This window comes from Protopterus annectens, chromosome 8.part0 (genome assembly GCF_019279795.1).
Source record: "Protopterus annectens isolate FY-2018-M chromosome 8.part0, PAN1.0, whole genome shotgun sequence".
Classification (NCBI taxonomy): domain Eukaryota; kingdom Metazoa; phylum Chordata; order Ceratodontiformes; family Protopteridae; genus Protopterus; species Protopterus annectens.
In genome coordinates this window covers 706,781,903-706,807,729 of record NC_056741.1, presented here as the reverse complement: position 1 = coordinate 706,807,729, position 25,827 = coordinate 706,781,903, and the positions used below count along the sequence as shown (strand labels likewise).

At 37.9% G+C, this 25,827-nt stretch overlaps 1 protein-coding gene across 2 annotated transcripts in view; it reads left to right on the top strand.

The window, feature by feature from the left end:
- Nucleotides 1–25,827, top strand: part of SYT11 (synaptotagmin 11) — a 369,439-nt gene that overhangs the window by 79,826 nt on the left and 263,786 nt on the right. For both annotated transcript variants that reach the window (XM_044080157.1, XM_044080156.1), the window contains exon 2: nucleotides 3,285–4,102. In XM_044080157.1, coding sequence (XP_043936092.1) covers nucleotides 3,285–4,102 — 818 coding nt within the window. The remainder of the gene's footprint in view (nucleotides 1–3,284; nucleotides 4,103–25,827) is intronic.

Below are 25,827 nucleotides of genomic sequence, written 5' to 3'. Positions count from 1 at the left end.
TGATACAAAGAATATCAAGGGTTATAGCAAGGCAACAAATGCACTGATCTTACACAGTAGAACATTTGCTTTAGCCCACTGTGTACTTGTTTTATCACCCTATTTTCCCCTACATTTTGAATGCTGTTGGTTGTTAGTAATGAAGTGTAGTATCTTATGTCTCATAGTCTTATTTTCCTCTTCTTTTTCTGCCATTGAATTCCCCATCCTCATATCTTAATAACTTGTAAGCTGAAATTCAGTGCTTAAAATTGCACGGTAAGGCCTTGCTGTGTCTAATAGTGGTGGCTGCCAAAAAAGCAATTACTAGAAAATGGATGTCAAAATCTAAACCAACTATACTGGAAGTATTGAATATTGTAACAGAAATAAAACAACTACCAAAGCAAGAAATAAAACAACTGGAATTGAGATCTTTAAAAAAGGATAGGAGCAAATTCATAGGAAAGAATGGGAATTGTGGGAACAATACATACAAGTGAGGAATGAGGCCTAAAATGCAGCAGGACTTAAATGAGCTATGTAATGTTCGAGTGAGAAAGATTAGGTAGATTATAAGTGATGTATAATGTTTTCAGCTGGGAGTGTGTCAGTATGGTTTGTGATATAAAATACTTGCAACTAGGATTGTGTCAGAGTAATTTGTTTTCATTTATATAAATGTATGATTGCCTATGTAGTAAGTGATGGTTTAATAAAGATGTTTCTTGTTTAAAAGAATAGCTAGCCTAAACTGCACAGGTGAAATACTTGGGCAGTCATATCAAGCAGAGATTTAGTAAAACTGAAATGTGAACTGAACACATCAATTATAAATATAAAATGAGATGGCATCAGTCTCCTTTTGACTCTTATTATGTTTGTGAGAAGCTAGGATGGGTTAGCCATTCCTGCTACAGTGAGTACGAGTGAGTCCCAGTGAATACCAGTAACATATTTGCAGTGTGAATAACCATCTGATAAATTTTTAGGGAATTACTGAAACTTTTCCTAAATGCTGTTTTGTGACTGAGCTGCATATTTTGGATCATGCCATATTTTACAGTTGTGTTACTGCACAGATGTTAACTCAGTAGACATGCCTGCAAACAGCTTTCCTAAATTAATTTTATGAAATAAGTCAGTGCAGTATTACATTTATGATATAGTTAGCATTTTGTATTTGGTTTTTTTTTTTTTTTGTATTTTGTTCTGTTGGAAAATAATGTGTTGAATACCCAGAACAGCTGTCAGAAAGGACTCTGTTTATTCACCTTTTTATCTCATCAGCACTCTGACCTCATCCACTAGTGACATCACAAGTTGCTACTATAGAAGCTGGCATTCTATGATCAGTGTTGCAGTATTATTGACAAGAGGGATACCCTGCCAGAGGTAGCCATACTAAATGTCTTTTTTGCTTAGGAGCCATTCACAATTATAGAATTTGTTCTGTTAGCCAGTCCTTTGTCCCCAAGGCCCTTGGGAGCCATTTGTCTTCTATTAAGATCTAACTTGAAAATCAGAGACTCAAGCAGCTCATTCACATTAAAATGGATACCAATTCCTTCTACCCAGACATCCTGAATCAAGTAAAAAAAAAGCTTAAGAAGACCACATCTAATTGTCCAGTCGGACCCAGACACCATCACTGTGTCTCTTGATGAGTCCTCTGACCATCAGCACACATTGGCTGCTTCATCTGTTGCAACCCAGTTTGAGGGTGACAAGGTAGTGTCCTTAACATGTCCACCTCAAGGGGGAGCTGAGGCTGATTATTTTTGAGGGACCCAATGGCATTCCTCAGAGTCTCATCAGAGAGGGAATACCAGATTCCCCTTATTGAGGTTTGTCAAGGGTCAGTACCTCCTCAGTTTGCGCAAACTCTTCTTCTCACCAAGACAAAATGGTTGATAAAGCATACCTCTCCTTCCCCCTTGCTGTCAGGGATCTTCAGAAGGAGTGGAATGAATTTTCCCAAGGGCTGTTTAAGGCGTTAGTTTCACTAAAGTCCCATAGTTCTATTCTTTTGTCCCGCTCCTTCCACTTTCTTTCCTCTGATGAGACACAGAGATACTTCTTAAGAGGTGGAAGATCTGCATTCTGAGGGGGCCCTTTGGTTTATTCTTCTCTTATTCACTTTCTTGTGGGGTTAGTCTAAAGAAGAAGGCATTATGTCTCCAAATTCTCCTTTTAAAGATGATGCAACATTTTCAGTGTGAAGGGAAATAAGTGCTAGAAATGCAAAAAAGGTATGACCTGATGTACATGGGGGAGTCAAAACCATCTGACATCCATCCAGTCCTTGAGGCTTTGCAAGATACCTTTGTCATAGCTTCCATGAACCCTGAAACCCAACCTACAGTGCTGTTACTAGGACAAATTAAGCATTGCTTTACTATGCAGCGGTCAGAAGGAGCATGCACCAAACTTAAGGCAAATGAAGAGTTGCAGGCATAACATGCAGGCATAACATGAACTGGGTGATTCTGTTTTAGCTGTTTTTTATAGTCTGATCAATCAGAGGGAAGGAATTATATTGCTACAGTACCTGACACTGGGAGCTGTTGAATGACAGACTCACATCAAATATACTGATAAGCCTTATATGTTGTGTGGATATAAAGGATTTCACCACCAGATTCTCAAAACCTTCTTTCTGTAATGACTTGTATTGTTTTCTGTAGTGTATAATTAGACACTATGACAGGAAGCAGAACAGTGTACTGAGAGCATGATGTTTGAATAACTGCTCATTATGCAGTTGAGTAGATTCATGAGGTGATTCAGGACTCTGGCTATTAATGCATAGCGTACTACCATATTGCTGTTTGTAATTAAATGTGTGTCCTATATTTCACATTGCTGTAGACATATTCTTAGGTTTTAATCTAAAAAAAGCAAATGTCTGCTGACAAAACATCAGGAGAGAAGTAAAGTTTTCTGTTTCTTGTATTTAGCACCATGGGTAAAACCCTAATTCCTGCAAACAGATTCTTCCTTTCTGTCATTTGATTATTTTTAACCAATGTCTAAGTTATGTCATGATCAACTTTTGTGCATTGCGACAGCAGTAACAGTTCCCGATATGCTCCTGCACTTTAAAAACATTTTTGTACATAACAGAGATGTAAAAAGGATGCTGTATTCTGCAAAATCATTCCCATTCCTGCAGATTAATTACCACTGCTTCATCAAAAAAGTCTCTGATCAAAGTTTATAGTCATAGTTTTTTTATAATGTTTATAATGTTTATGCCTATGTCTAACTGTATCTTTTTCTCGGTGTCTCCTGTTTTTTTCCAGATGTGTCCCCTATTGTTGCTGGATTTATCGGCGCCACTGTTCTTGTGGTTTCTGTATCAGCAGCAGTCTTCATCTGGACATGCTGTCACCAGCGAGCAGACAAAAAACACAAAAACCCTCCATATAAGTTCATCCATATGTTGAAAGGGATCAGCATCTACCCGGAGACTCTCAGCAATAAAAAGAAAATCACACGAATCAGGAGGGACAAGAACTGCAGCATTAAGGACAAATTACGAGGCAACTTGCTCATAGATGCTGCTGAAGCTGGCATATTAGGAGGCGAAAAGACACCAAGTGATGTGCTGTCTACACCCAGCACAAACCAGATGGTCATGAACTGTGGGGATGGACTAAGTTCAGAACACAGCCTCACTTCCAGAGATAGCAAAACACCCACCCCATCTTCTCCAGAAGACAATGTCAAACTGGGCATGCTTTCTTTTTCTGTGGATTATAACTTTCCAAAAAAGGCACTTGTAGTGACCATTCAGGAGGCCAGTGGCCTGCCTGTGATGGATGAACACACGCACAGCTCTGATCCTTATATTAAAATGACCATCCTACCTGATAAGAAGCATAGGGTTAAGACCCGTGTGCTGCGTAAGACCCTGGACCCTGTGTTTGATGAGACCTTCACTTTTTATGGGATCCCTTACAGCCAACTGCAAGACCTTGTACTGCATTTCCTGATCTTAAGCTTTGACCGCTTCTCCAGGGATGACGTCATAGGAGAAGTCATGGTACCATTGGCAGGGGTTGATCCAAGCACAGGAAAGGTCCAGTTAACCAGGGATATTGTCAAAAGGAATATTCAGGTATAGTTCTTGGGGGTGGAGAACATGTTTGAAAATTTAAGGACTTCTGTTGATTTTTATACATAACAAAGTCTATTACTGTATGAGCACAGAAACCTGTTGTCAGTAAAATGTCAAAAAATACTGAAAAAGAGGCTTAATTTTACTTTGCAGTACAGAGTAATATTTTGTGGTGTTTCAGGGTTACTGCAGTCCATGCAGGTTTCCACTTATGTAGCTCAGCTATATTTGTGGCACTGACACAACTTTGTTTTTGTTACAGTGCTTTCTTCCTGAGTTTAATGCAGCTCAGAGTGACACTAAACAAACTTTAGCAACTAGGTTTTAAATTTGAAAATACTTGTGACAAAAAATGAAGGAAATGTGTCATTTTATTCTATAAGAATGGTGTTACCAAAATTATATGGTTTAGTAGGTGTCTTGGGTAGAACATGGGACATAATAATCTCTTTGGTGGTGACTGAGTATAACTGAATAGAAAATATGATGCTTAAGGAACAGTGGACAGAATCATGTGCAGAAATAAATTATTATAAATTACTGAGAGTAAAGTGCAAAAAATGCTGAGAAAGTAGTTACAGTCAGAGAGATAGAAACCTATTAGATGCATCCTGTAATTAAATGGAAAAGAAAAGAGAACACGATGGAAGGTCGGAAGAAGGGTTCTGCAGAGGATAGGTGATGCTACTTCTTGTAAAGTGCCTTGGGTTAAATCTGCTGCAGTTCAAGCACTAAAGTCAGAGCTCCATATGTACATTTAGCTGTTAATTAATCACAGATCACCAAGTATTTACTAATATTAAGATGAAAACTTATAATTTTTGGGTGCATGGCATTCGCAAATGAAAAAAACAAGTGGAATGTGAGGAGTTATTGGAAGATGCCGTTCTGTGTAAAAGAGGGCATGAGTAGTAGAGCAGGAGAAGGTTAGAAACTCAATAAATTTAGTATTAAGATTCAAAGTGCAGAACACATAGGGTAGTGCCAAGACTTAAGTGATCACATGATATGGGTAAATCAATTTGTAGTTAGATCACCGGCTTACCACCGAGAGACCAGAGTACCTAAGTTGTGGAAAAACATTTCATAGTAGACATATTTCAGGACAAAGCTTGATCTAGCTAGTGCACACAACCAGTTTAGATGAGAAATACCTTTGACATAGATCCAAGTGTATGGTAGATAATAAGGAAGGTGTCCTTTAGTAGAATAGTTTCACTCAGCTTGGTTAGTAATCAACAAGGACAGGAAAGCAAGAAGTAAAGGCAGTAATAAGACTAGTATTAGACAGAGAAGCTATCTAAAGGTGTAAGAAATGTTGTCAGAGCAACTAGAGAGGATTCAGCCAGACCCAAGATGCAAGTCAAAATGGAAGTACCATAACATGTAGCTGCTTGACCTACAGTGGTATATACTTAACACAGATAACAAAAGCTAAGAAGTAGAAACTCATATGGATGATACACAATTAAACCATGCATGCAAATCAAGAAGTAGGTCCTTAGAGGGACTTTAGAGAATCAGAAAATTTTAAGTTAAAATGACTCTTATGAATCAAATGGGTCATTCGATTAGTCAAAGTAATCTAGGTTTCACTATTGGTGAAACTGATACTTAGAATTAAAATTGTAGGAAGGGATTTATCTAGCAGGAATGAAGAAAGATTGATAATAATAGTGTTGATTAAAATTAAGAGATGTATGGTAGCAAAGAAATGAGAATAGGGCTTAGTTAAGTAACACACTACTTGTTTTTTTTACTTATCCATGTGACACACACAATAGCGTAATGGACGGAGAGGCAAAGTGGGGCAAAGTAGGTGACAGATATAACATCTTTGAGGGCAGGATACCAAATAGTTGAATTTGTGTCTGAAAAATATATTTATAATATCCTAAATCCTAAAGATGTAAGCATTCACTTTAGAGGATGTTTGACACATGGAGCTTGTCTCCCTCATCCCCACTGTAACATCTCCATGCACCATTAGCTGTAAGAAAACAATTTTATAATTATGTTGTACTCCAAAAGTATTGATGTAGGCATTTTCATGCAAATATCTGGAATTTCAAAGATTTAGGTGCATATCTTGAAGATAAACATATGTATTCTAATCCATACTTTACTTGTGCACTGGAAGTCTAGTAATTTACTCCAAGCATCTCTCAAGCATTTCAGTATAGGCTGCTTAAAATCATATCATATTTTATAGGGATCATTAATCAAATCTTTCAATGCGTTTGTACCCCCCATCTCCTCTGTTCAATTGACTAAATTCAGCCTTCTTATACTGTAATGTTTTACACCCTTCATTTTCTTCAGCTACTGAAGTAAAGCCTAATAATGTAAGCCATCCTATCCCTACAGTCAAAATTTAGCAGAGGTCCCCGATCATAGTAATACCCAGCCTTATTCAGGCAATTGGTCATAATATTTTAAATGTGTCCAACATCTTTTCCATAACCAATACATATTCTCATGCCGCCTATCCTTTATCCAAGTAACTATAGGAAGTAATTTAGGAAGTCACAGTCCACATTTTTTATCTAGGAGCCATTTCTTAAAATGCTCGTCTGTATTCCCCAGAAAGGAACACTTTACTCTATGATGTTTTTATCATAACATATTTCAGATGTATTTAGCATGGATACCATACCTACGGAGTCCATCAACATCTCACTTCAGTTTGCAGAATAAAGCCTTGTGATACACAGATGCTGCATTTGTAACCGTATAGGCTGTAGATAAAAAGGAATGTCTGCAACACTAAGTCAACTCTACTTTCTCGCCAACAATGTATCCCAAGTTACTTCTGGATGTTTACCCTTCTGAATGAAAATCTGCTATCCATTCCTTCAAGCAAGTCAAGACTCAAGCAGGAGGTAGATCTAAAATCCTTATCCAACATAATGAATCTAAGGCAAAATAAACATCCAAAGAGATTGGACACTATGATCTACATCTAAAAAATAAAATTTTCCACTTTTTAAAACAATACAGTAATTTTTTATCATTAGGGCATTTTGAGTAATATTAACTAAATAATGCACAGTATTTGTTAAGTCAGACCTTGTGTATTTTGATTCAGTATGACAACACAAGTAAGGAAATTTTTGCTTTACATCTTCTAAATGGGATCAGTGAACTGCAATAGCCTTAGTCTTTGAGGCATTTAATTTGTTCCTAAAAATGACCCAAAATAATGAACAATATCGAACAACATATGCAGATCTCTTTGAAGATCTAGCAAAATAATTAAAATATCATCAGCAGATAAATCTGTCAAATGTACCCTTGTAATAGATATTGCTGACTATAAATGACTAATGGCTGAAGATATATAGCAGATAACAAAGGTAACAGTGGGCGCCCTTGTCTGGTTCTCAGATGAGCACAAACAGTTCTAAGAATACAGCTGATATTTTAATTCCAGTCAAGTAGTCTCAGTACATCATTTCTAGAAACTTCCTGGAAAGCCCATTCTTTTTAATGCAAAATATTATGTGTGGTCACATTATTTCTCAACATCAAGACGTAAAATCAGTAATGTTTCCTCTGTATCTTGTGCATGCTGCGCGATCATTGCTGTTTTAATTATATTATCTAAAATCTGTTGTTCCCCCCACATGATGTGCATCTGTCAGTCTCAAAATCACCTTGATCCCTTGTTTCACCAACAATTTTTAAAGGCCTTGTGTTCATGATTTAACACTAATATGGATCTCCAGATAGCTTGGTAATAAAATCTAAAAACTTGCAAAATCTTCTTAGGATGCCATGTTATTTTACTTGTAGCAACATATTGATTTTAAACACCATTCTTTCAACTTCCTGTCACCCTACTCTCACCACAAGTGATCTTAGTACTGTAGATGATTTTTTGTTTTTCAGCTGTGGGTGAGTTGCCAAAGACAAATATTTTATTTCTGTGCTTTATAATTGCAATCTATTATCTAAATATGCTACTAAACCATCCTTTGCATTTGAAAATTATAACCACCACCTACTGACAGGGACAGTTTGTCCTGCTCTAAGACACCTGTCTCTTTCTTTCATCAACATTTTAGTGATATGTTGCCAGACAGCCTCTCTTAGATCGCTTTTAAAAATCATTCACTCCTCTATAGATACCCTCCCCTGAGATTTAAGTTTAACTTTAAGCAGTTCTGTATAACCAGTTCTTAAGATGACTCATTGGAAGAAGATAATTAGGAAAGTATTATCTCTGCATGCTAGTCAGTCTATCCACCATGTCTAAAGCTACAGGGATATGGGTAGAGAGTATAATAGGATCTACAAAGTACTTAAATAGTCTGCTGGAGTGCTCTTCTGTGATGTGTATCCTGCCAGTACTGTCTATGCTGATGATGATGAGCATGTATAAAAATAATAGGTAAAATCCGTAACCCTCAAACAGCTCTCCAAAACTGCATATATCTGCTGCCCCAAACTGTCTTCAATAAAAAGAAATAAATCACTCAAAAGATAATTTAATTGCCTTCAGCATATAATCCATATCTCAAACAAGATATTCAATTATACTGTCCCATTAAAAAATGATGCCTTGTTGGAAAAAAAAAACTAATTGTGCCAAAGCAGACCTCAGTACTATCTGGTCAAATCTTATGGGAATGTATATAGACACAAAAGTAACATAAGCGCCGTTACAGAACCCTTCAGCATTGCATTTGAGCTTTCTGGGTCAGCCAGCACTTCTTGTATTACAGTGAAAAGGCCTTAGATAGGAGTATTGACACTCTCCAAAGTTGACACTAACTTCACTACTTCCAGCTATCAGTCAAATATTCCCAGCTTAGTATGATCTGCTTGGCTTAAAGGAGTTCCTTGAAGAGCACAAGCTGTCAGTTTATATATTTTTAAAATATCCACATACCTTCTCTGTTTTTGTGGGATTGGTTAACCAATTAAAATTCCAACCAATTACCTGCATATTTAAAATCATGCTGAAGATAAAAAAGTATTCTGCCATCCACTAGCAATAGCACTGTGCAGTACAGCCTTCAGAAGGGCAGTGTCCAATCACTCCCTTGGATAATATTGTATGACATAATATTATAAAAAAATTTCCATAACTGATGCAAATGCACACTTGTTAAATTTACCCTTGAACAGTATTTAAACTGAGATTCTAAGTAAAAAGTTTGTGAAAAGTTGAACATGTATTATAATGAATACCAATAAAAAACATCGGTATACAGCAAATGTGCAAGTGGTTCCAAGGACTGAGCCTGCGCTTTTAATCTGGCATTATAGACCATTCTCAGTGCATCACCTATCATAATGATAAGCAATACTCGTAGAGATGGGCATCCCCCTGTGAATCGACTAATGACCTGTATATTACAACTTTCTATAAACTGTTATACAGACACATTATTTTAATTAATCACCAAGAATCTTGTTCAGCTGTGTTCAAAACAAGAAATACAGGCTAGAACAGATAACTGTACACAAATCACACCTCACAGGAATGAGTAATTCAAATAAGTACAAGCAGTAAAGTTATTTATGTCCAGGTTATGGCCATAGGTATGTGCATTTTTCAAAAAGCATACCCAGGCTGATAATACATAACCACCAACTAATCTAAAATTTGGCAAGAATTTCATATTTTCACTCCCCTTATCCCAAGCATTAATTGTCAGTAACCAAGAAATGTGGGTGAGCAAACAGCACCTGCATTTATATATATATATATGTATACATACATATATATATATATATATGTATACATACAGATATATATATATATATATATATATATATATATATATATATATATATATATATATATATATATATATATATATATATGCTACAACCTCTGTATCTCTGCAAAAATTATAAAACATGCTGACTGTTTTAGAAATAAATAGTTGAAGTAAAATAACACAACAATATAAATCTTGTGGAGGAAAAATGTAGTAAAAATGAAATGGTGAATAGTGAGTAGCACTATTAAACTGCACATGTTTACTAGTGTAAAAAGTAAATAAATGAGGGGAAACATTCCCAGGAGTCTTTGAAGGACTTCACCAAACTGTGAGCTAAACCCAGCTCTATAACTATATGCACACCACATTAAAAACAATTAACAGATGTGAATCTGCACATGTATTCCACCTGCCAAAGTAGGAAGCTACATGTGTTATATAAAACTTCTGCCAGAGACATATTAGTTTATATCAGCACAAGCATCACTATGATATTCACAGTCAGTTTTATGAACACATTTTAATAACAGTATTCACTTTTAAATCTGCTTTCATAGCACTAACAGACTACTAAAGTAACCATTTAAGGTCTTTTAGTTTCAAAATCATTTAATATCCAATACATACAAAGCATCTAGACTGATCTAGACTGATCTAGCAGCTAACAAAATTCACAGTTCTATTCACAATAGTACTTTGTGTCTTAAAAATTATATATGATCTTGTCCTTTTTCCTAATAAACTTTCAAACCTTTAAAAATCCACCACTGATTAGCTTGGTCAGAGTCAATCTAGGAAAGCAATAATTATAATACTTAGGAAAACAGATATCCTTCACTTTTCTCATTTTTACAACTATTGCAAATGCTGATTTATACTTTAGTCCCATGATCAAAAATGAAGTGTAAATTACCATGCTGTGACTGTTTACTACTTATAGCTAATATAAACAGTAAAATGCTTATAGTTAACAAATGACCACACATACTTTCCAACAGTATAAAGTTATCTGACAAGAGCAGACCTATTGGCACTTGATCCCTGAGAATGTACTATCCCTTATCTCAACAGCATTGTTCATAACGGATAGATACTAAGCATGCAGTCCAGGAGAACATGAAGGATATTAGCACAGTTTGTCAGTTGCTCGAAAGCACCGTGCCATTAAGTGACTTGCTCAGAGTCACAGAGAAGTTGGAGCCTTAAGGACTCAAACCCTGGACTACCTGAAGCAGCCTGTTAACAATTCATTGTCTCAGCCTGTCTTCTAACTGCCAGATGATGGGATGTGGCTTCAGTGTGACTTGTTAGGTGTTGAAGTGTCTGTGTGTACTCACTCCCTACTCTTGACTAGCCTTCTACCTCTAAAACCTCTTAATTGTTGCTAACCCAAATGATACTTCTTCATAGTCTTAAATGCTTCTTCTTTGGCACCAAAGAATTGTTTTACTCCTATTTGAAAAAATATTTTCATTTGCTTGCAAGTTCCCAAAATGTAATAAACAGAAAATGAGAGAGTGAGAAATCTATAAGTTCTCTCAGTTTTGATCTCATGTTCTGGAATACTAGTCTACTTTACAAGTTCTTTCCAAATGAAATTCACAGTACTAACTTCTACTTTCTCAGGATGCTCACAAAATGAATGTTCTCTTACCTGGTATAGTCCCTTAAAATCTTTTATAAAAGCTCTATTAAGGCTTCTTGCTCTGCAAATCGCAAATTGAAGCCGTTTTTTTTTAATTTTCTGCCTCCCTTACTTGCAAGATGTAAGAATAATGAGCTATTACAGTTTCTATTTCTTTGAGTTTGTAGCCTGAACATCTACTTTGCTGTCATTTTTCTTAACTCATTAAATATGATATACAGTGTATATCTCTTCTAGCTTTCCTGTTCTCAGTGTGCACACAGGACTCTCTAAAGCAAATGCTAGCCATTTCTTTTCATGAAAATGCAGCCTTTTTTCATCTTTTTCCTAATCTCCTTTTTTTTGGATCTTCACTTGAACCATAGCTGTAAAAGTAAAGGCAGCCATCAAGTAAGGGCTTAGCTAAAGCCAAATAATTGAATATAAGCTTCACCAAGCAAAAACTAGTTAAAACATATTCGCCATTAGCAGAAGTTTTTCTAGGTCACTGCTTTTGTGCATATTGAGGGGTGGTTAACTTGAAACTTGGTGGGAGTAAATATTGTGAAATGAATAAAAAATCGACTAAGGGACATATAGCACAGAGTGGAAGGAGAAAGACAAAAATACTAACTTCACAAATGACCAACATGTCCACGAACTGGTGCATGGCTTGCGAGTAGAATAATTGTAGCTGATATCAAGGGGTCTATGTCATTTCATTGAAAACTCATTTCATCGAAGCTTAATTCATTGACACATATTCAGCGAAAGCTCACCACTGAAAACCCAATTCATTGATAGCTCACTTCACTGAAAACCCATTTCACTGAAACTCATTTCATTGAAAGGTATATATGGCCTTTTCCCCACTGTTGTACGATCCTGGAGTTAGTATATAAAGTAAGGGGGGGTGGGGGGGCACAGGCCCCCACATTGGGGGGTGTGGGTGGCATAGCCCCCCCACATATTGTAAATATTTTAAAGCATATAGATGGATACTTGCAAGTGTAATGAATAAATTCTTCCAGAAGACAACATATAACCAATTTATGTGGGGGGGGGGGCTGTACCCCCCACCCCCCCTTAATTTATATACTAACTCCAGGATCGCACAACAGTGGGGAATAGGCCATATATACCTTTCAATGAAATGAGTTTTAGTGAAATGGGTTTTCAGTGAAGTGAGCTTTCAGTGAATTGGGTTTTCAGTGAGGTGAGCTTTCGGTGAATATGTGTCAATGAATTAAGCTTAGATGAAATGAGTTTTCAGTGAAATGATATAGACCCGATATCAAGAGATAATTTACTATTAGTTTGTTTGCAGATGGTACCAATACAGAGGAGTCAGCTGATGACAGAAAGAGAGAGAGAGAAAAAGGAAATACAGTAAAATTATAAACTTCACAAATGTGGGAGATGTGGCTTAGTGCGAAACAATAAGGAGTACTTGTAATACAAACATGAATGAAGAACCAGAGGATTATAAGTTCAATAAATATAGTTGGGTGGAAATGGGGAACAAAAAGACTTGTGCTACCTACCAAGCTGAGCATGATCAACTCAGTTTAATGAGGGAAGGTTTTTACACTGACAAACAGGAAGCTATGTTGCAGAGTGAAATGAATCCCCTGACAGAAGGGTTAACCCCCCTTTCATAAGATCACTGTCCAAACTTCAGAGTATGAAAAGATTTTCTGGCAACTGCACATGAAGGATAATATCAGATGGTTTGGCAGATACAACATAAATTTACAGAGGTGATGAGGAGATAAGCCATGATAAGAAAAGCTGACATAACTGTTTGCTTACTTCTTCAAGGATACATATGATTGTGATCATGAAACTATTTAAATAAATAAATGATTAAAGTACTGGAATGAGAATGCTTAGTTTCAAAGTTGAAGTTTAAGTAGGAGCGGAGATAGAATCCCTTCAGGGAGAGGGATGATGGGTATTGGGAGCATTGTAGCACATGATTTGGTAAACAGTAACACTACAGGCATCTTTCATTTCATATTTGTCAGAAAGAAGAAGTTGGAATTCATGAGATAAACTGTTGCAGGCATGGCTGTGAGAAAAGAAGCTTGCTACAGAGCTGAATATCCAGAATCTACCTCAGACAACCTTTCATTTGTGGTCCTTTCAGTCCTGTCCTCCTTCATCAAGTGTATGTTTGTGTAAATTTATAATAGGAGGATAGGCATTAAATATTCTGAATTTATGGTTTCTCATAGTTCACAACTTCATTTCAATATTTCACATGGATGTTGTTTTATCTGTGGGTAAGTTTAAGCAATGGTTAAAAGTCTGCAACTCTGAGATGTTGTTGTACTATGGGAATAATAAGAATAGACTTGGAAAATATAATTGTAATGCTTCTCTCTTTAGGTTGTGAGCTGAAATGCATTAGTACTAACAATGGATACTTAACAGCCTTAGAGCAGCCTGAAGTTGTACTAAAGCACAAATACCAAATTGCTTCATCTGCCATTTTGTGTAATTTACACTTAAGTAGTCTTAAAAGCAGAGCTTAATTTCTTCTTGCAAAAGGGAACAAGGATTAAGTGCATGGATTCCTGAACATCATTATACATTCTGGAGGCACTATAGACAGCAACAGAATCTATATTTGAGTTTTAGGGATGCTAATATGTTTTATGTATCTGTGTGTCTATGTACACACACACACACACACACACACACACACACACACACACACACACACACACACACACACACACACACACACACACACACACACACACACACACACACACACACACGCGCGCACACACACACACACACACACACACACACACACACACACGCGCACACACACACACACACACACACACACACACACACACACACACACACACACACATGCACACAAGGAACTTTTCACCGAAGCACAAAGAAAGTGCATACTTTCACGAAAGTGCTTTTTACCGAAAAAGCACTTTCGTGGAAGTATGCCTGCAGCTAGAGGGAGTCGTGGGGGAATGACTGTTGCGGAGACCGTAATACGGTGCGGATAAGAGAATATTCCCTTTTCCTCACTGTAGTGCAATCTCGGAGTGAGAATATTAAAGTGGGGGGGTATGTGGACACATGGGGGGTGCAAGGGGGCTTGCCCTCCTGCATAAAAGTAGATATATTGTTTTTTTTTTTTTTTTTTAACGCACTTTAACGAAAAAGTGCTTTTTCGGTGAAAGCGCTTTCATTAAAGTGTGTTCGGTGATTGTGGATTCGAAATATTGAACTTTTGTCCAATAGTCCTAGATCCACATCCCCCCTACTTATATATCCTAACTCTGAGATCTCACTAGAGTGGGGATGTGGATGAATTTCCACACCCCACTGTACCGCGATCTCCGTGCAGATAGTCGATTTACACTTATGCAAATGCAGTTGTGCATTCACATAAGTGGAGTTGACTATCTGGTGCAAAACTGTTTGTGTTTTCGACATTCTGATTTTCGGCACACTGCAGCTGACAGAATGTCATTCGCACAAACAATAGTAAACCTATATATATATATCTGGTTTAAGCACTTGGACTTCAGGCCAGTTATTTTACATTAAGAAGGTTTGTGGTCTGCACTCTTGTGGGAGGAGAGGTTAGATTCTGCCCTTCTGAGTTGGGAATTTCTGGTTAAAGGATTATTATGCCTGCTTATTTGAACTGTTCCTTTCTGAAATTGGTGTGTCTTGTTTGGTGTAGCATAGACTAGATTCAGGCATGCTGAATCTAGCGTTGTTTGTATAACTTGAGCACTAATCCAGGCCATCTTTTTGGAGAAGGTTCTCCTGCACCCTAGTGGTAGGAGTGTGTAGTTAGAACTTGTCTGATTGACGACTGCTGGAACAGGGCTCAGTTTTGAGCTTTTTTACTGGTTAATTGGGTAATTTGTTTAAATCAGTTTGCTCGTTTTCTATTGCTATATAAAAAAATTGCACTTTATTCATCTGCTTTTACTGTATTTGTGTTTCTTCCTACTTTATTGCATTTATTCTGCTGCATTTATTACTGCCTGTTAGTAGCTTGATTAAATTGTAACTGATATTCTAAGTCTTTGGTTGAAGCACTTGAGCTTCAGACTAGCTGTTTTACATTAAGAAGGTTTCTGGTCTGCACTGTTGTGGCAGGACATGTAGCTTACATCCTTCTAAGTTGGGAGCTGCTGATTGAAGGCTTAGCATCTGTTATTCTAAAAGTGTATTAGTTCTGGTTTAAGCACTTGGGCTTCAGGCCAGTTATTTTACATTAAGAATGTGTGGTCTGCACTCTTGTGGGAGGAGAGGGTAAATTCTGCCCTTCTAAGCTGGGAGTTTCTGGCTAAAGGCTTATTGTGCCTGTTTATTTGAGCTGTTTCTTTCTCAAAAAGGTATGCCTTGTTTGCTGTAACACAGACTAAATTCAGACCTGCTGAATCTAGCTTTGTTTGTATAACTTGAGCACTAATCCAGACCATCTTTTTTGGAGAAGGTTCTCCTGCACCCTAGTGGCAGGAGTGTGCAGTTAGAACTTGTTTGATCGAAGACTGCTGGAACGGGGCTCAGTTTTTAGCTTTTTGTTGGTTAATTTGTTTAAATCAGTTTGCTCATTTGCTACTTATATTAAAACATATATATATATATACTTTATGCATCGCTGCTTAGCTAGGGTTAGACTATTCCTGGAGCCATAAAGTCTGCTCTTCAAAATTTCCCTTAGAACTAGCCATTTTTTTTTTAGTTTTAGCACTCACATTTGTTTTTTTGAGCTCAACACTTGTTCAGAACTCATTGTAAGCACTAAATAAGCTACAAATTGCTACATCACTCAACTTTCCTCAGTTGTCTAGAGGAAAACAGTTTTTAGTACTTAATAAATAAGCACCTATCAGGGCATGTCTAAGGGTCAGCTCCCAGTGTTTTCTCCTGTCTACCTGATGAATCTGGGCATCTTGGGGCAATGCAGCAATTGCCTCATGTGCACAGACAACCCTCTCCTCCTAACACCCAACACTACAACCTGTGAGAGATGCACTTATATAACCAAACTGGAAGCAAAGCTCTCTTCACCCATGACTGGATTAGACAGTCAAGAGGAGAAGGTAAACACTTGCACCACACCACACTCATCACATAGTCCCCCAAAACCTACACCACCAAAACACACACATAGCAACACAAAACACACTCCTACATTTGTGGAGGCTCTCAATAAAAATCTGCTCAAACAACAGAGACCTCCAAAGCAGAAACACATGCAACCTCCATCCCCCAACACAACCCAAATGACACATAGCCCTCAAACTCAGTGTGCCACTCAACCACAGCCCATAAGGCATAACAATGTACCCAGCACTCTAGTCATAGGTGACTCTATAGTCAGGCACACTGATGTTCCACTCATCAAGCTAAAGAAGAAGAAAGTTACTGTCAGCTGCCTGGGTGCCAGGATCCGCCACATAATGCATGCACTCAGGTCACTCCACAACAAGTACAAATATGATTCTGTCATTGTCCATGTTGGTGTGAATGACTTGAGACGTACCTCCCTGGACTACATGAAAAGAGACATGGAGGAGCTCTCCGATCTTGTAGCCCAGGCAGGTATGACCCTAGCCCTGAGTAGCATCCTGCCTTCACCCAGAATGATACCAAAGTACAAGAACAAAATGATTGACTTCAACAATTGGCTAAGCATCTGGTGTCATTCTAATGGGATCCAGTATCTGTCTGCCTGGGATGACATGATCGACAGACCACGATGCTTTACCACAGATGGCCTGCACCTGTCGCCCTTGGGATTCCGGATACTGGCTAAGGCTCTTGCCACCACTATAGTGCCTTTTTTAGGCAAGATTCAAATGACAAATTCACCACCATAACAGGTACAAGCAAGCAAAATCTGAGGGCAATGCTACTCAATGCTAGAAGTCTAAACATCAAAATGCATTCACTTGAGGCACTCCTTAAAATGGAGAACATCGACATCTGTGCAGTGACAGAGACCTGGTTCAAGGCTCCAGAGAGCACCCCTGCATTACCAGGCTATAATTCATACCACACCTTTCAGCCACCTAACCTGGACCGAGACACTAAAGGTAGAGGTGTGTCCATATTCATTAAGGATATCCACACCTCCAGGCTAGTTGCTCAGCATAATGCATCCGAGATTATCCAAGTGCAACTAACTCTGGGCAAGACTGCAATCCAAATTGTAACTTGCTACAGATCCCCCACCATGCTCCAGGATTCCCAATCTTCATTTCTTGATACACTGGAAAATATAAGGATACAACCCAACACCCAAATAATGGACGATTTCAACTACCCCACCATTAACTAGTAAAACTGCTCATGTACCAACTCTTTTGCTCAACGTTTTCTGGAATTCATAAATTTCAATGCCTTGGATCAACTTATCCACACCCCCACCAGGGGCAATTCCTCGTCAGCCAGATCCGACCACAAGCTAATCAGCCTAGGCAACAACATCCTGCCCTCACCCCCCATTAGGGAAACCACTGTAAAAAATTTCTCCAAAGCCAACGTCACGCTTCTTAAGACAGAAGTGGCAAACTTCATGACACCCATGCAGACGGACAATAGAAGTACGACTGCTGAATCCTACACAAATGCACTTTATAAGCACTTACACGAGTGTGTGGATCATGCTATCCCTAACAGAACCAAGATGCTATCCTCCAAAAAAAGGAAGCCAATGTGGTGGTCCCCTGCCATAAACAAACTCTACAACAGAAGAAAGAAACTGTTGCAAAAAAGAGTAAAATTCCATGACTGGAAGAACTCCCTGGTCAGCCTCAGTAAGAAGCTGAGATCCCTCATAAAATCCTCCAAAGCTAGTTACGAAAACAAAATCACCACTGATTCTAAAGACAACCACAAATCATTCTATAGCTATGTCAAGAATCTCACTGGCAACACTCAGATCTGCTCTGAGTCACAGCACAATGGCACTAAATATACAGAACCAACTGATATTGCCAACATCCTCGCAGATAGGTCCAGTGCTAACTTTACCCCCCCCACCCCTAAAGGGCCCATCTCTGTACTGGAAGAATGAAATGTTCCTGTAATCATGGCTGCACAGTTAAAAACCTCACTCTCCAAAGCCAAGAACACAGCATCCATGGGACCTGACAACATCCCAGGCTGCGTTCTACATGAACTACAGAATGAACCAGCACCCCACCTAAGCACCATGGTCAAGCATAGCCTCACCTCAGGCTTTGTGCCCACTGAATGGCGCACAGTGATGGTTATCCCACTCCACAAATGGGGGAGCCACCACGGACCCTGGGAACTACTGCCCCATTAGCCTAACAAGCCTGTTCTGCAAGGCCATGGAATGTATCATCATGGAACTTATAAACAAAGACATTGGTAATCTCCAAACTCCAGACCCCACCCAGTTCAGGATTGTAAAAAGCAGATCATGTCTCCTAAACCTGACTGACTTATTTGAAGCAGTCATCAAAGCCGTAGATGAGGGTAAGGTGGTTCACACAGCCTATCTGGATCTCTCCAAGGCTTTTGACACTACCCCCACTTTGGAATTATAGATAAACTCACTAAACCAGGTATAAATCCCTATGTCACAAGATGGGTTGCCAACTGCCTCACTGACAGAACCAACACTGTGAAAGTAGCAGACTCCAAATCCGACTTCAGACCAGTGACAAGTGGAGTACCACAGGGTTCAGTCCTGGGTCCTCTCCTGTTTGGTATCTACTTTTCTGAAGTGCAGGCTAACACAGAAGGTCTTTGGCTTATGAAGTTTGCAGATGACTGCAAATTAGGAGCCATAATTGAAACTCCTAACGATGTGGACATCCTACAAAGGGGCCTCACTGAGATAGATGCCTGGTGTCAAAGCCATGGTCTCAAGCTCAATGCCAAAAAGTGCATTGTCATCTCCTTTGGTAAAAACTCTGTACCCATGAGCTACCACATAGGTGATAGTCTACTTAACACCAAAAGTGTGATAAGAGACCTTGGGACACAGGTGGACAGTAGTCTCTCCTTTGATAATCACATCGTCACAGTAGTCAGGAATTCCTTTTATGTGGCACGCCTCATCACAAAAGGTTTCTCATCTAGGAAAAAAGAGGTCATTGTTCCCCTCTACTTGTCACTCATTAGACCCATTATAGAGTACAACGCCCCCTTTGGTATGTACCTCACAAGACATCTACAACAACTGGAAAGGCTGCAGAAATACCTCACAAAGAGGATTACAGGCCTCAAACAGATGCCCTATGCAGACCATCTCAAAAACTCCAGCTTTACTCTGTCGCATATCACCTACTCAGAGGTGATCTTTGGCTAACATACAAAGCTATGTCAAACCCAGAGCTGTTGGACATGCTCCACTTAAAGAAATTCCAATCCCTCTGAGCTACACTCTCTAGGGACCTAAACCTTGTCACCCCAATAAACAGAACATGTTGGGGGGGATAGATTCCTATCCCAGAGACTTCCCATACTCTGGAACAAACTACCTATCTATATCAAACAAAGCTCCTCATTAGCACTCTTCAAGAAAAATCTTGATGACTGAATGGGAAATAGGAAATTTACCCTGGGGATCACCTCTGTGGCTCTGCTCGACAGGGGCACAGGAAAATAATTTTCTTGGGTGCCAAAAGCCAGGGTACCTTTTTGGCTAGGTTTGTATGGGCCCTAGGGCCGATAGCCTAGTACCTACCTATGAACCTTTAAATAGGTCCTTCTTTTTCACACTTGGGGATACAGGAAGCAAAGCTAATGTTATATGCACAAATAAAATTCTTGATGATAAACTAGGTGGACTGGAATTTAAAAGGATGGCTCAAAATCAAAGAAGCAGACACAGCTGGCAAATGATAGGGCATTTATTTAAATGAGAGACAGAAAGAAATATTTATTCAAAATAAAAGAATACTTTATTTTGCAGCATGGTGTAGATTGAGAATATAGAATATTTCTCAAGTCTACTACAGGTACTTGCATGCTAGTAGCTTGCAACCTGTGTTTGCTACCACTTGCTCGAAAATGCAACTGCTCAAAGTCCCACTGTTTTTATGTAACCGTCCCAACACATGACCCTATAAAACTATATAGCTCTGTCAGAACTAAATTCTAACCCTAAAAGTCTTATCTAGTTCTTAGCCAGAGTCCTTGCCTCCTTGCCCTAAACCTACACTTCTCCTCCCCCCTAACCCTAAAGTCTCCTATCACTCCCTACACCTAAAACTCCAACTGCCCTCCCTAAATCTAAATTTCCCAAACAGTTTCTTACCCTAAAACCCCCCTCCCACTCTTTAAACCTAAACCCCCCTTCCTGTTCCCAAAACCTAAAACTCCCTTCCTGCTCCCTATCCCCTATCCCCTTCCCCTCCTTACGCGTAAAATCCCCATCCACTCTCTAAGTCTAAAATCCCTCTCCCAATCCCTCCCATAGCTGCTTGCCTGAATGTATATTTGAATTTGAGTGCAAGCAGCAGCCCAAAAGCACTAAAAGCTGCTCGAGTCCCTGGCTTTGAGAGTAGTTTTCAAGCACTTGGGACTTGATGGCCTATAGTGAACCTACATTTCACTCACTTTTGGATAAATGAGATAAGGCCTGTGTGGCACCAGGAGAGAAACTGCCCTAAGAGATGACAGTTAAAGTTCAGCAAATGGAAACCTATTTATTGTGTATTATGCTTTCTTGTTATACACATATGTGTGCAGTTTCTGATATATAAAATATTAGAAACAGGTGTCACTAGTAAGGCGTAGACAAAACCAAACCAAAACAAAAACAAGAAAATAAAAAAAAAACATGATTAATTCAAAAGTATATTCTTAAACTTTAAATTAAAGGGCATATATATTTATTGAAGGGTCAAAAATTACTTGGAATTTTTAACTCATCTCACTTCCTACATTTAAAGACAATTGTGACACTAACAGACTTTGGAGATCTTATATTTCTGAATTTATTTTTCATGGATATGCTATATTGACTTGTTTTAAGCTAGCTCAATTTTCTTTAGTATAAGTACATTGTTTTTAGAATTCAAAATAAGTGTAGAATTCATAAGCAAATACAAACTACACAGAGCAAATGCAAAGAAAAATATGTGAAAGAAGCCTGCGCACAATTCAGGAAAAAATCAAAGTACCAAGTCTACAAAATAGTATGCTACTGCATACCAAGCAAGCAGTTGGTTGGTGATCAGTACATCTGCAAATGAGCAGCACTGCATGAATATTAAGCACTAACACAGTTCTAAAACAGACATTCTACATATCAAATCTATCATCTGAATCTGTGTGACAGTGCACTTGTTAGGTATGCCAACACTTCAGAGACCATTGTTCTACTACAGAAGCAACAAGCAAGTATGGAATGTACTACCACCAATGTGGCCAATTAGGGGCCTGCAATATGGCAGGACTGAGACATTATTCACAAAGCAGGAAGACTAAATGAGAAGCAGGTGAGGGTTACTATGTGGGAAATGATATTAACATCAGTGTAACTAAAAAGATAACTTGGATTACTCACTTCTTCATATTGGCATAATCACAGATATCCACAGAGTACATGGTTTTTCTCCTTTAACTGTCTGGTGTGTAAGGTGTCAATCATACACACGCCTATATGTGTGTATGTATGTGTGTGTATATATATATATATATATATATATATATATATATGTGTGTGTGTGTGTGTGTGTGTGTGTGTGTTATTGTGTATTTATATAGGTGTGTTACCAGTAGTCAATGTGCAGAAACAACAATGTTCAAAACTTTGATTTCTGCACATTGAAAACCTCTTATTGAAAAGAAAATGAAAACAAACTGTCAGAACATACAGAGCTATGTTGTCTGAATTGTTATACAATTAAGGTAAGGGTTTTGTTAAGGTGATTGTTTGGGCTTAAGTTAGAGGCAGAGTTAGGATTAGCACTAGGGTTGCCAACTTTCCATGTCAAAAATTCTGGACATGTACGTAAAAGCAAAATGCGTGTAATTTTAATACCCCCCATGCAGCCATTCCATATCCTATTACTTGGCTATTTCTCCATTTCTGTTCAAACCTCTCAGTGTGCATACTATCTTCTTAGTTCTCTGTAATGATTACAAATATTTGAAATTAATTTAAAACTTTTATTTCAAATTTTAAAGCATAAACACTGATAATCATTTGCTAAACAAAGCAATACAGTCTCACAATGAAAACAGACTTAGCATTAAAACTTCTCTCATCTCTGCCTTTGGAACTCACATTCACTGAATCAGTATTGAAACGCATGTTCAAAGAAAATGCATCTGGCCAGTGACAGATTAAGTTTACTTTTGGGCTGTTTTCAGATCATAGACCCGTTGAACACATTTTAGGACCATGCAAAAGTTCTTGGATTCACCTTCCTGATTGTATTAAATTATTGTATTTATTTATTTTTTATTTATTTGCAGTTGGTTTACCAGGATAGTCCATTGGGCCAAAATGAGCCTGTTTTCAATGGAGTCCTGGGGAGAAAAGCTCCAGACAATCAAAGTTACAATAGGTTATACATGATAATTATACAAGTGTAAAAGATTCAAGCAAACAATTACAAAATAGTAGAGGAAACATTACAACAAATACAAATTAGTGATGAAGCTTACAGGGTACAGACAAAGAAGGAATGTTGCAATGTAAATAAAGAGAAGTCAAATTACTATGAAGATGAAGAGCAGATTACCACCTTACCATTTTTTAATGTAAATAGGCAATTTATTCTTCAAATTACTATTATTAGATATTAATTATAATATCGAATAATTAAATTATATGCATTGTATAATACAGCATCACTTGTTAGAGCATGTTTTAAATTTATAGTTTTAAACATATTTTCCAGTAAGCAATGCAACAAAACATATGAACCATTAATAAGAAAACTGTCCAGTTCAGAACACTTCAACCACAAAAGGCAACTCAACCTTCTGTCATTACAATCCAGCAGTATGCACAACCTCTGCAGAAGTAAAAGTCATCTGAATAATTTCACATTAAAGACATCTGTAACTAATAAACAGGTTGCTGCTAGCAAACAACGTTATATTTCAGTGTTTCATATACAAATTCAGTGCCTGCTAACCTTGAAGAATAAATTGCCTATTTACATTAAAAAATGGTAAGGTGGTAATCTGCTCTTCATCTGCGATTCCACACATCTGTCTACCAGCTGCTTAGTCAATCATATACAGATGATAAAACAGCTTTTGACGAAATACATTCTCTGTACTGATCTGTTTCACTTGTTTGAACACTCTCTAGGTGTCTGACTAAATAATTCACAAACAATTTCTAAATTACCTAGAGCACCATCACCTTCAGTCCCGTTATCATCGTGGGCTTCATGCTAAGCCATGATGTTGACACTTCCCTAGTCACTTGGCAAACCTTGTAAACACAAAAGTAGGCAAAGATAATGCTGCAGCTTGCCGTGACTTCTCAAAGGCCACAGTCCCACATGAAGTTTGCCCGTAGTACCATACTTTGACAGCAAACTCAAACATAATCATGGTTTGTCAAATGTGCAACCGTACCATGTCCCAATTAGTGTTGGGCGTATACAGTATTTATGTAGCTGGCATGAAGAAGTACTGTAAAGGCCTAAATCAGCCCTTCTCTTCTATGAAAAGAATGTCATCATGTCCAAGCAGCTTTGCAGCAGAATATTAGCTGAAAACGTCTAGCGTGGTATAACGTGAACAAAACAAATTCCATGATGTTCCACAGAAACAGAAAAAGCAAGGAACACAGCTGCAGTTCAGTAATCAGTGCTGATAATGGAGAACAACTTGAAAATGTAATTCTAGAGAGTAATGTATTTATCTGCATTTACGAAATTTGAAAGTCTAATGCCATCTAGCCCCTTTAAAGCACCAAACATTGTTTTTATGTCAAGCATGTTATATTATTTTACAACATAGACATACATTTTAATAAAATAAGCATCAGATCATAGCAATATACATAAGTTGTGTTTATGCTAGTAGTGGAGACAACATCAGCAATCATTACAATTACTTCACAAAGAATTATAACAAATTTTGATTTTCACAGTCACACTAGATATACACAAGCAACAGAATATTAAAGAAAATCATGCAGTCTCTTGATAAGGAAAGTGATAATCTGACAGAACATGTAAGGAAAGTGAAGTTCGGACTAAAGGTTAGCTTTGGGCATCTACATAAAGCTTGGTATGAAATAGCATGAGCTGCACTGTGAATGTAGTTAATGCTGCTAAGAGATTTTATTTCAGTCAAATGGCAAACAGCCCTGGCATGTATTTACAATTCATTTTGTTGTGTTTCTAGGCTGTATGTTGAGCAGCAATTGCCTTTTTGTCATTTACATGTACTCTTATATACAAGACAGAAATAAGTAATGCAGTTATGAGTCAGAAAGTTCTTCACTACTCAAAGTATGAAAAGTAAACTAGGAAAAAGAGCAAGAGGAAAGGCCGAAGCCTTAATCTCTGTGATGCCAGACTATCTGCTTCAGGGTAGCAGGTATAGTAAAATATTGTCAAAAACAGCAAGGCTGCTGTGTACAAGCTTACCTAAAACCAATAGGAACAGTAATACATTTGTATTCTGTACTCTAATGTCATGCTTTTGCCTCCTCTACCCTAAAATGTCCAAATCTCATAAAATTGTCCCATAGCCTAAGAAATGTGCATTGATGTTAGTCATACCTTTCCAAGTATATCTTTGGGATACAGCACTATGACTTCTGACATTGTATTTAACCTCATTCCTCCTAGATTTACTGAATTTCTACTTCACTAAATAACTAAATTTAAACTCACGCAAAGATTACTTGTAGTCAATAACTTTATGGACTCTATTCCCTCAAAAACTTTGTTATGGAAAATAAAAATGTGGTCCATAATTGTCAACCTGTTAGCACAAGAATTCTGGATAAACCAAAAAATAATGAGGTGACAAAGGCTCAAACTCAGGGACAGAGCCTCAGTATTGCTCTTATAAACTTACAACATTGTTAACTTAACAGGTTTTGCATTAGCATGGATTTTGTGATTAATATGAAGCCTGAAACTCCAATGTTTGCCATTATTTAGTGACTTCAGCCTTCATTGTTTTGCCAGAAAACCTCACATTTTATGTAGAGCAGAGCAGAAATATTAGACAAATCTGGACATGCTGGACAGTTCAGCAGTATGACGTGCCCCTACTTTGACTTTTTGCCATAATGTTTTAAATGGCAGTGTGCATTTTAATGTTCAGTGCTTAAGAGGTACATATGATTTTACTCTTTACAACTATAAAAAGGATGCTTGTAAAAAAAAGTATACTTT